General features: G+C 36.0%; 1 protein-coding gene across 1 annotated transcript; it reads right to left on the bottom strand.

Moving 5' to 3' along the window:
• Positions 1–8,184: 8,184 nt before the first annotated feature.
• Positions 8,185–9,081, bottom strand: LOC130591336 (uncharacterized). Its single transcript, XM_057394611.1, has one exon. It carries the CDS (start codon positions 9,079–9,081, stop codon positions 8,185–8,187), a length of 897 nt encoding a protein of 298 aa, XP_057250594.1.
• Between the last annotated feature and the right edge of the window lie 3,228 nt (positions 9,082–12,309).

Below are 12,309 nucleotides of genomic sequence, written 5' to 3'. Positions count from 1 at the left end.
ATGTTGCTAGACATATCCTGCTTTTTAATAGCAAGGATGGTACCCAGGGTTCAAACCTAAAGAGGTTTAATTTATTTGAACCCTATGGAGCTTATGGTTGCATCGAAATGAGCGTCTCTTCCGGAATACCCCTGATGTGGCCCGCGTTTTAAGACAACTTCAGGATATTAATCAAGTAGACTCTCAACTTGCAACCTTACCGTGCTTTAATAATTTCAGATTCTTTCATCCACCGGAGCAAGATCTGCACGCTCCGCCAGGTTTTTTTGGGGTACATTTAGGGACAACTCGATCGGTCTAGCAACCCGCAATACGTAATCATTTTTGATGCAGCATGGAAGAAAGAAACAAATGTGATGGGTGGTGCTTGGAACATTCATCTACCCTCTTCTTCCTTGCAGTTTATTGCAAAAAGAGGTGGCATCTATGGTTTAACTAGTTCAGCTCTCCTTGCAGAAAGACATACTTTCCTTCAAGCTCTAGAGTGGGCTGATAGGCAAAATTTACAACACATTACCTTTCTCACTGATTGTTTAAATCTTATTACTGTGTTACAATCCTCTTTGGCGGTTCCTACATCGCTCTACTGGACTATCAACAAGATCAAACAAGAAACAATATCTTTTTCATGGTGTTTTCTCTTAAAAGTGGATCTCCAACAAGTTCAAGAAGCGCATGATATAGCTCAACAATGTGCTAGAACTTGTTCGCAATTCACTACTACTAGTTTTAAATTCCTTGTTATTCTCCCATTGTCAAAAAAAAAAAAAAAAAAAACAAACTAAAAAGATGTTGTAAAAGGAAACCTTTATTACGTTAAAAAACAATGTAATGAAAAACATCAAACTTTGTACATAAAGTAGTAATTTTTTTATTAGAAACGCAAATGAAGCACACATAAATTCTAATCCAAAAAAGGTAGGAATTAGTCAAATTGATTTCGGAACATATTTGTTGCCACTGAATCCAACCCTTTATAATCAGAATAGAACATTTGAGTATCATAATATCTCTGATTATCAATCATATATAATATTAAAGCAAGAAAAATTCAGCCTACGTGGCAGCCCCATATTCTTTCTCGCCTCTCATTGCTCCTTTGATTTTTCGACCCCTCTCATTCACTTGCCACATGTCATTTATTGAAGTAATATTTTGCAAATCCTCTTTGATTGAGGCAATGAGGCGTGTATGGGAACAAATCAATTCCTTTCAAATTCTCATATTTGCTACAATCATATTATTATGATTGATTCTTCAACATAGTTTGGTGATTCTTTCCAAATCTTGCGTTCTTCTTCAACACGTCTGATTCTTCAACACAATCATAATATAGTAGCAAAAACATTTATTTTGTATAATAGCCGCCAAAATCTTCATCTTTGCGAAAAATTCATTTTTTTTTTTCTTAAAGTATTGCAATATATTTGTAAAACATAAAAAAAAAATTTACTTAGATAAATATTTTAGATTTATGACTACAACTTATGACAATATCTAATTGAATTTTATGTTACTCTATATTTGCATTTTACCTTTTCAAATATAAATCTTGAAGGTATTTTGATTCGTTATAAAATAAATTATTACATTCAATGTGAAAGCTTTTGTTTGGTATCGAAATAAGCTATCTCTATTATATAAGGGAAGGGGGGAGCTATGGTGTCCCTCCAGGAAATTATTTTACTGCCCTCATGAATAAATTAACTAATTTGCCAAAAAAGAGAAATCAAACTCAAATATACCATAAAAAAGTTAAAAAAATATTGAACACAATTATATCTCTATTATATAAAGGAAGGGGGGAGCTATGATGTTCCCCAAGGACATTATTTTACTACCCTCATGAATAAATTAACTACTTTGCCTAAAAAAGAAAAAAAAAATCAAACTCAAATATAACATTAAAAAAGTTAACAAAAATGTTGAAAACAATTATATAACAACTAAGCCACCATAAATGATTACAATTGTCAACAAGTATTAATGCATTCATACTAACAAATCTAATTTTGATTCCTATACAAAAAAAAAACGACTTTCTGTCTCGAAAAAATACCAAGCAAGCATCGCGTGCGAAAAATTCAAGTGATACTATTATTAAAAGAGCAGTTAAAAGTAAATATATATAGAAATATATTGCTTATTTTATTAGATGAGTGCCATTTTTTTTTATCTTTTATCGAAAGTAAGTAGCGTATTTCCTTTTCCATTTTACTAGATTACATTTTAAAATATACGAATGATTTATGTCAATATTTTAAAGTCTTTAATATTTTATTTACCATTTATAAATCTACATAACATGATTTAAAGAAAAGTATCATAAAATATACATTTCATTATCTTATATTTAATCAATTTTTGATGCAATCATGAAATATATGTATGTATTAGGTAACGATGAAATATAAACAGTCTTATTAAACAAAAAATATTTCTTGCATTATCCACGGGGTCCAAAAACTACATTATTATGATGGTTGGTCCATAACTAAGGTGGAAAATGTATTTTCACTTTAATTTTATATATTAAATTATATTAGTACATAGGATAAACAATTTTGTCGCTCTTTTTTATGTCTTAAATATTTTATTTAATATTTATAAGTATTTACAACATGATATTCAAGATTGTATTATCACATGTTAAATTTATGAAACAAAAATTTTTCATAATATAACTTACAATTCAGATAGTTTACCAGTTAGCTATATATACAAATACATGCAAAAGTCCCATTCTAATAATTTTAAAGATGATTTGCACCCATTACAGGAAGAAAAAAATGAGAATAGCCACGAATTTACATATTTTATTTTATCCATTAAAATATCAACTTGAAAAGTTAAATTTTCGTAAAACCTCACTTTTTTCAAAAAGAAAAAATAACTGCCTTTTTCATTGCTTTTTTTCTTCATAAAAAAAGGCATAAGTTCCAGATAAAGGGAAAAGTTTGCAAAGTTGCAATGAACACAACTAATTAAGAACTAAACGATGTATAATTATGGATGCGTAAATCCTAAATAATTTCAAATAACAAAGCTAATTAAAATTTGAATATTACAGGTAAATCAATTTATGAATATGTATTAGCATATTTGATTAAACAATATAGAAGAAGCAATGAACAAATTCTAAAACAATATAGTAAAACAGTATAATGAAATTTATGATTGAAGAGATAAGTGATAACTTGGGCGACGACACAATATAGGGCAACATGAATAAAAAGTAAATCCTTGAAAACATAAATTAATAATTGATAACGGCAAGAAATCGTCTCAACTTGAACTCAATTCTTTATGTCCCTCTTCTCTAAAATCACCTTCAGTTCCATAGAATTCATCAGCTCGAATATCAAAATAAATTAAAGAAAATTAAAACGACATGCAAAGTTGGGGGATTGCACTTCAAAGTTTAACAAAATCTAATAAAAGATAGAGAACGTTGTTTTGCTTTGCCTGAACTGTCCAAAATTGATGTCTTCCTATTTAGATTTAAGGAAAAAGGATTGGGATCAAGAATTTTGTTGGATGCTTTTTTTAATGGATAAGGAAATTCAGTAGAATGAGGATGGTGATAGCCGTAAACATAGCGTTTGAAGAGAATATGGTCAATATTACCTATTTGTGTGTTTGGATATGGTATATGATTTAGGAAATAACAAGTGGGACCAGTTTAACGAGAAAATACGTCTAGGAGTAAGACAAATTATCTATAAGAAAAAACTTTACTAAAAGTTAAAAAAGATTAGCAAAATTATTTGTTAAGTTAACTGCACCATAGAGATTAAAATTATTAATGAATATGTCATTTATTATAAAATAAATGAAACATGGGGCCCGGGGGCGAGGATTATAGGAGAGGATAGAGATGAGAGAAATAAAAAGAGGAACTCATGTGATGAAGATAGAGATAAAGATTGAGATAGAGAGAAGTGCTCCCTCCAGGTTTTATTAGTTTACCCACTATTTCGGCATAGAGTTTTAAAAGAAATAGATATGTGGGTCATAGAAGGAAAGATAAATTATTAATTTATTGGCATATCGTATTGTGTTGTGGGCCAACAAAAGTTGAGTGCGAAAGTAAAGATAATAATAAACAAGTAGTGAGACCATTCCAAAAAACAGAAAAAAAACTGTATAAGAATAAGGGACAACTCAAAAAGGAAAGTGGGCAAACTAATAAAACCAGAGGGAGTAATTTTCAATTAAAGTAACGTGTCATTTATTATGAAACATCCTAAAACAGCAAGTGTTTTGTTATTTTAGAATGAAAAAATATATTTATTAATTAAATTACGGCTGAAGTTCTTAAAAATTTCTAATACATAATTATAAAAATATCTTTTAATCCTCAGATAAGTTTTATGGGAGTGTAAATATTTGGGTATTCGTGCACATATAGTTGAGCTAACATTCGTAATCGTAAGGAGTAATTCGTTGCAAACTTTAGATGGGTAACACGTATTTTTAAATTATTTACCCAATGTGATGATTTTATTATGTAACATAGTTAATATAGTTAATTGTTTAATTGTTTAGTTTACAATTTACTATTTTATTAATTGTTTGTGAATTTGTACATCATATTAATATATCACATTTGAATGCAACTACTTTTAAAAAATAGGCAATCATTACCATTAAAATATAAGTATATTTACTTAATAAAAACTTCCCGTGCATTTTGCACGGGTCCAAAAACTAGTTGTATTAAAAAATGAGAAAATATAAACTAGAGAGCAAGGGAGATGAAATTATGAGATTCAATTCAACTATTTCTCCCCCAGCTACATGCTTTGCCAACAGAGATATAGCAACATTACAGGCATCTAATTGACGGCTTTAAGCCATGTATTACCCTTTAAAATTTTCAAAGTACTTAACTGACATTTCACATCTGGATAAAATAAAGGCGTGCTTGCATATTTTAAGAGAAAATAAATTTTTTTTTTTTTTTTTTGACAAAAGGTAAAACAATAAGCAAACTGGGATTAGCTTTTTCTTGCTTGAGTAGCAAGATTATGTGCTAATTTCACCTCTTCCCTACTAACCTTAATACAAGAGACAAACATGAAACCATGAGCTATTCTCCTAATGTCTCTTACTATACCATCTATGTTTTTGTTTGTGCTCTGCTCGCTTCTCAATGCTAGGATAACCTCTCTGCTGTCTGATTTTATTATTATGCCTGCGGTTCGCCACGCCATATCTGTAATCGCTTTCAGGAGTGCATAAGCTTCCGCTTGTTCTGGTGAGTTAGCAAAAAAAATTTCTACTGATTCTTCCTTAGGGTCGTTGTTGGTATTCTTCCACGCAATAGCTGCTTGCCATTCATTTGACCCCACATCCTTCTTCCAAGCACCATCAAAAACTATAGTTTGTATGTTATTCGTGCTTACGTCCCCTATTGTCCAATCCAGCTTGCCTGCTCCCGCATCAACGATATTCAAATCTCTCGAAATTGTGGAGCTTTTTGTTCTTTTTTTCTTCCTTCCAGGTCTTGTGGAATGGTCTCTGATAATAGCCATTATTCTCGTAGGGTTAGTAGACTCTCCTTTGAAAATAACTTCATTCCGATGGATCCAGAGGCCCCATAGAGTTGATATGAAGTCAATTTCCATTCCTTGTCCCTCCTCCAATTTTTTCTTTCTGAAAAGATTCAGGAAGTTTTTAATCCATTCTTAGATTGGCAGATGATTTCCGTTTGTTGCGTCGATTCCTAAAGAGCAACTCCAAATTCGTTGAGAGATCTGGCAATATCTAAACAAATGGTCTAGCGACTCGTTCTGCTTGTTGCAAAGCCTACAAATCATATTAATGCCATTGATTTTTCTCCTCTCAAGACTGTCAGAAGTTGGCAAAGCCTTGTTGAAAATTTTCCAAAGGAAATGCTTCCATTTTGGGAAGATGTCTGATTTCCAGATTCTGTTCCATAAGGTATGACTTGGAACTTTCTCCTTCGGACCTTCATTCAGAAACCAGTAACCAGATTTTGCCGTGAAATTAGCTGTTTTGGTTTGTGTCCAACCAATTTCATCCTCCACCTCCTGCTGAGGGATATGAGTAGCCAAGATTTCTCTAGCATCTTCTTTAGAATATAAATCCCAGATAACAGAAGGTTTCCACCTTTTGTTTCAGATCAATTAGATCAGCAACCCAAATACATTGTTCTCTCGACTCGTAGTTTTCTGGAACCTTGGGTTTAGGAGACATGCTAGCGTGCCATCTGTCATTGTCAATTCTGATTGACCTTCCATTTCCTAGCTTCTTATAAAGACCTTTCTTGAAAGCTTTACAAGCTCCGAAGAGGCTGTGAAAAGCATAAGAACCATTTTTTGGTGCTTCGTTGTCTATGGCCATCTGGATTGGATCCTTTTTATACTTAGCAACGTATAGCTTGTGAATGAGTGAGTTCTTGTTTTTATGAATTCTCTAGGCTTGATTAAACAGCAAGGACTTATTCACATGTGCTACATTCTTAAAACTTAAACCCCCTTGGAGTTTATGCTTTTCAAGAAGCTCTCTCTTTCTCCAATATATTGGTTTTTTCTCCATAGAAGTAGACCACCAGAATCTTAGCAGCAAGGAGGTAATGTTCTTAGTGGTCTTTTTTGGAAGCAGATAAATGGAGATGATATTGGAAGCCAGAGCAGTTAGGATGGTATTGATGAGGATAAGCTTGCCAGCTTGAGAGAGTGCACTGAATTTCCACGTTAATATTTTGTTGGCGGTTTTTGTGGTAATATCATTTAAAGTGGATGTTGCTCTACCATCCACTTCCATCGGGCAACCTAGGTAGGAACCTATCTTATCCTTATCCTTCACTCCCAGTGGCCTTCTCATGATCTTTCTAAATTTTGGAGGAGTATTGGGGCTAAAGATAACATGGGATTTCTCAAAATTTATCATTTCTCCAGATTTATCACAAAAGGTGGCAAGGATATTTTTTATTGCCCAGCAGTTTTTGGGGTTGGCTTTGAAGAAGAACAAAGCATCATCCACGAAGAACAAGTGCGATATCTTTGGCGCAGTTCTAGCAATCTTGAGGCCAGTAAGTTCCTTTGAGACTTGCATCTTTGAAAGGTTTTTCGGGAGGACCTCCATGCAAAGGATAAAAATATAAGAGGAGAGTGGGTCGCCTTGTCTGAGGCTAACGGAGGGATGGAAAACTTTCGAGGGTTCCCCATTTACCAGAATTGAATATGACACTGTAGTAATGCATTGCATGATCCATACCACCCATACCTCTGGGAATTTCATCCTTCGCAGCATTATTTCAACAAAATCCCATTTGATTCTATCATACGCCTTGCTCAGATCAACTTTGAGAATTCCCGCAAAGTTATTTCCCTTCTTTTTTCCTAACCCAACTGATAATTTCGTGGGAGATGAAACAGTTATCCGCCATTTGCCTTCCAGGAACAAAAGCGTTTTGAAACTCATCCACAATGTCTCCCATAACTAACTTGAGTCTGTTAGTAAGAGTTTTCGCAATAATTTTATAAGACGAGTTACATAGACTTATGGGTCTAAAGTATTTTGTATCCTGGGGCTTGTCCTTTTTTGGAATGAGCGTGATGAAAGTTTGGTTTTGTTCCTTGATCAACAAACCTGAGGAGAAGAAGGAATTAACACTTTTGATTACATCCGAGCCCACAATGGCCCAATTTTACTGGAAAAAGATCGGTGGGGTACCATTGGGACCTGGGGATTTGAGAGGCTTTGGGCTGAAACACGCAACTTTTATCTCCTCATTTGAGAAGGGCTTGCTAAGGATATCAATATGATGTTGAGATAAAGTAGCCACTGGTGAAAAGAAGGGATCATCAAGGTGTAGCTCCGCGCCACCACTCTTTCCACATTGATAGGTTTCTTTAAAGCTTTCCAAGAACAAGCTTTTGATTTGTGTTTGGTTTGAAATCCAATTCCCCTTCCCATCCTTAATAGCCTTAATCTCATTTCTCGCAGCTCTACCCTTGACGCTTTTATAGAAGAAAGCCGAATTTTTATCTCCAAATTCATCCCATATGGACTTGGCCCTTTGCCTCCAGTAATCATATTTTACTTCAATTGAGTCTAAAACCATGTTCTTACTCTCCTGATCCTTCTCAGCTTGAGATTGTGATAAAATACCTTTTTGGTGCTCTGTTAGTTTGTTGTTTATTCCTACCCAATTTATTTTGTGATCCTGCTTAAACCTGAGGCACCAACCTCGAATGTTTCTAAGCGTATTCTGAATTTTTCTTTGGAGAGCGCAGGAGAACCTTCAGGAGACTCTTCCCATTCTCTTTTGATAATTTCACAGACCTCTGGGTGGTGTAAACTCCAAGCATCAAGTCTATACGGTCTCTTTCTTTTCCCTTCACTTTGCTTATGCAGATGTAAAACGAGGGGACTATGATCCGACAACTGAATAGGCAGATTCCAAACATCAGCATCCGGATAGTTGTCTTTCCAATCCGAATTGCAAAAGGCTTTATCTAATCTTTCATAAATTGCCGCAGAGTTGGATCTATTATTAGTCCATGTATAATTAACCCCATGGTAGGGAATGTCCAACAGGTGATTTGTAAGCTTCCAATCTAGGAATTGAGTCGCCCCTTTTAGAACCAGTGAGCCCCCTAGTTTTTGATTATTATTTTCCACTTGATTAAAATCTCCCATCAATAACCATTTTCCTTTGTTATTGTCCATGATGATAGTGAGATTATCCCAAATTTCAGAACGATCAGCAAAGACAGGCGAACCGTAAACGAAAGCAACATAATAGATAAAACCAGTTACATCCTTAATACTACAGCATACATGGTTTTTTGAGGTGCTAATCATAGAAACAACAATACTCCTAGACCAACAAAGAAACAGGCCCCCCTTAGTGCCATCCGCATCAAACCCCTTACATCCTTGAAAACCCAACTTACTGAAAAAAGGCTCTAAACAAGAAACTTGACACTTGGTTTCAGAAAGGAAAATACAGTCAATACTATTAGTACTAGCTATGCTGGAAATAAAACCTAGATTCTGGGAACTAAGGTTTTTAAGCCCCCTGCAATTCCAACTAAGAAGACTCATATCTTGAAGAAAGGTTGTTGGTCAGCCGCACCCGGAGTCTTCTTCTTCAGCATAGTTTTCCTGTTTGACTTCGAATCCTTAATCTTGGAGAGGTGAGAGCATTCAGCATCATGAGATTTCCCATCCGAGTTATCCTCGTCACTAAGGCCGAATTTCAGGATGCTTTTCCCCTTCGTTTTTTTCTGAAATTTGGGGCGCTTTGCTCTCGAGGAGTCGGCTATAACAGAGTCTTCACTTGGCAGGGAATTGAGGTCAAAAATATTTTGCGCGCTTGATTTTTTGGCTTCAGCTTCGAAGGATATCATATATTGGGCTAGCAAACCCTGAGGCTTCCATTCTCTTCTTTTCCTTCTTTTTATGAACTGAGTGGGTGATGGGGGCTTTTCTTTAGGAGATTCTTTCTTTTCTTCTACTTCCAGAAGTACATTAAGATCCATGGTTTCTATAGCAAAATCCAGTCTTCAACAGGAAAATCTGAGATGGCTGAATTAAAGGAGCCTTGTGAAGTTGGTGTGTTTGGAGGCGTGTCTATAAGTGAGTGAGAATCTGAGGAAGAGTTTGTGGACAAAGTAGTGTGATCAAGGTTTTTAAAGTTGATCTTATGGGCTTGGATTGTCTCGGTTTTTGGTTTGAAAGACTTTGGTCAGAGGGGACAAGAGGGTCCATTTTGACTATTTTGGCCAGCTCATCCCATTCTGAAAAAGAGAGGGATGTGGTCCTATTCTTTCTCTTTTGTGACGAGGTTGAGCCTGTGAGGCCCATTTCCACACGAGGGTGAAAAGGTGGGCCTGAGAGAGAAAAGGAGGAAAGAACCTGGGGTTTGTCAACAGCACACGTCTCCTCTAATTTTCCTTGAGAATCTTGCATGGTATTTTGGGGAGGAGAGAACTGGCGAGACTCTAACAGCAGGGGATCAAACGAGTTGAAGCTTGGTAGAGAAAATTCCAGAGAAGGAGAGTTTGGGGGATTTTTGTAGAGCACAGCTTCCTCGAACAGAGGTTCTTCTTTGAAAGCAGGAGATAATGGGGTGTTACTTGGTTCGATGTAGGGTATCGAACCAAAAGGTATGAAGAAATCATTAAAAGGGTCATTGGGAACCATGAGGCGATCAGATTCCGAAATGTAGACATTATTGAAAAGATCAGCAAGGTTAACTTCCTCGTAGGGAGGGAAGAAATCCAACTGGAGATTCTGAGTGTTGTTGGCTGAAGGGGCTGAGGAGGGAGCAGGGTGGATTTTTGTTTTGTTTGCCATTTTTGGTTGCTTACTTGGATTTTTCGAGATAAGATTCTGAAGTACAAAGCATTTGAGGTAGATGAGGTATAAATAGGAAAGAAGTGAGGAGTTTAAGTGTACTGGAGTAAGAGAATTTGCAGTCCAGTTTCTCAATCTAGCCCAGCATGCCAGGAGAAAAACTCTAAGAGCAGTCTGAAAATAAAAATCTGGGCATTTTTTTGAAAGTTTACTATAGTAAATTACATTACTACCCTTTGCATGAGAGAAGGGGTTAGTGTTGTAATTTCCCGTAATGATTACGCATACAGCTAGAAGGAAGAACTTACCTGTGAGGTTTTGGCTCTCCTCTCCATGCTGGTAGTTGGGGCTTTCTTGGGCATTAAACTCCCGTCGCCTTTTCTTCTCCCGCCTTAAAGCTCCAGTGTCCTCATTTATCACACTGCCAGTTGTGTAATATTTTCTCTTCAGTGGATGAGGAGTAAATGGGAGCAAATTCTTCCCTTGGTCTTTGGTCTTCTTTGTCTGAATTTGAATAGTGTATCGCGCGTTGAACGAGGCAACGTCATCATGAGTTTTGACTTTCCTTTTCCTGTTTTTTTGAGGGATGTTGGAGGTGCTTGTTCTCGTCTTTTTCTGTCGATGATCTTGATCATGCTCGCCATCCCTTTTCCTCTTAGAAGATTCCGGACGTTGATTATTGTTGTTTTCTGGAGGATTTTGATGATGGTTGTTCCCCTCTTCATGATTGGACCCTTCTGCATTTCCATTTCCTGGGTTTGTAGGTCCATTTGTACCTGATGATCCACTCGAGTCTGAACTATCATTTTCGGGATCGTCCTCGTCGATAGTATGCTCAGACATACTATCTCCTTCCTTATCTCTGGATGACAAATATTCCACGAGATTGACTTGAGGTGATCTGTTTCTTCCACTCTCTTTAATCCTATGAGCTTATTTGAGAAAAGTGGAATAGCATTGTGGGAGACTATGGTAGGGAACACTCCTTGACCAATATCCTCCAAGACCATTTCGAAGTCTTTTTGAGCAATTGCCATAGGGATTCTACATCTAGGTCTCCTATGCCCAATTCTTCCACATTTGCTACAATATACAAAGACCCCTTCGTAACTGAAGTCAATCCAAACTCTAGGTCCTTCTTGCTTGTTAAAAAACATACCTGGAACTAGCGGATTATTTATAGGAATAACCACCTTTGCTCTTAGGTAATCCTTAAAACCTGCTCTTGTAGACTCATTGTCAAAGAATAAGACTCTTCCCAGTTTTTCTAGAGCTCTCTTTGCAATGCTTGCTTTGTTATATAGGAGTGGAAGTCCTTCTACCTTGATCCATATGGGTGATCTTTGGAAGGAGTGGGAGTCAAATGAAGAATGGGGGACACACTTAGTAAACAGGAAGAGAGCTCCTTGATAGTTAGTTGTCCCCATGTCTATAAGGCTTGCTCTATCCCTTGCATCAGAACACAGGAAGAAGAAAATCTTCCCAACTTTTTTAACTTGGATTTCATCGTGAGTGATCCAACTTGTTGCAACCCAGTTGGATATTTGATCCTCAGTGAATTCTCTTAGATCCTTAACTTTCCCTAGAACTGAGTTATACAGGATATAATCCTCCTGTGTAATATCATGATCGTCTGACTCAATTTGTATACCTACCCTTCTGAGATTATTGTGTTCTGGAGCTTCATTTGGATTAAGATGAGGGTGCGTGTAGAAAGGGAGATAAGGGTCAGCCATAGTAGAAGAAAGAGATGGATATGATGGTTTAGTTACTGGACTGGGGTTCGAAAGGGGTTTGCACTATCCTAAAAGGTTTTTTGGGTTCTAGAGAGAGATGGTCTCTTTTTAGAAAGAGAATTTGACTATGATTAACCTTATTTTTGCATGACTGCTTTCTTCTACCTTTACACATAATTAGTGGTGTCAGAAATAGATCTGACCACTGGGTCAACCTGATATTGATCTAACTTGAACC

The sequence above is a fragment of the Beta vulgaris genome, chromosome 5 (assembly GCF_026745355.1).
Source record: "Beta vulgaris subsp. vulgaris cultivar EL10 chromosome 5, EL10.2, whole genome shotgun sequence".
In the NCBI taxonomy this organism is placed as follows: domain Eukaryota; kingdom Viridiplantae; phylum Streptophyta; class Magnoliopsida; order Caryophyllales; family Amaranthaceae; genus Beta; species Beta vulgaris.
This window is presented reverse-complemented; position numbering and strand designations above follow the sequence as displayed.

Bases quoted from the DNA above. Each gene is read 5' to 3' on its own strand.
- LOC130591336 (XM_057394611.1), bottom strand. From the start codon at position 9,081: ATGAGTCTTCTTAGTTGGAATTGCAGGGGGCTTAAAAACCTTAGTTCC.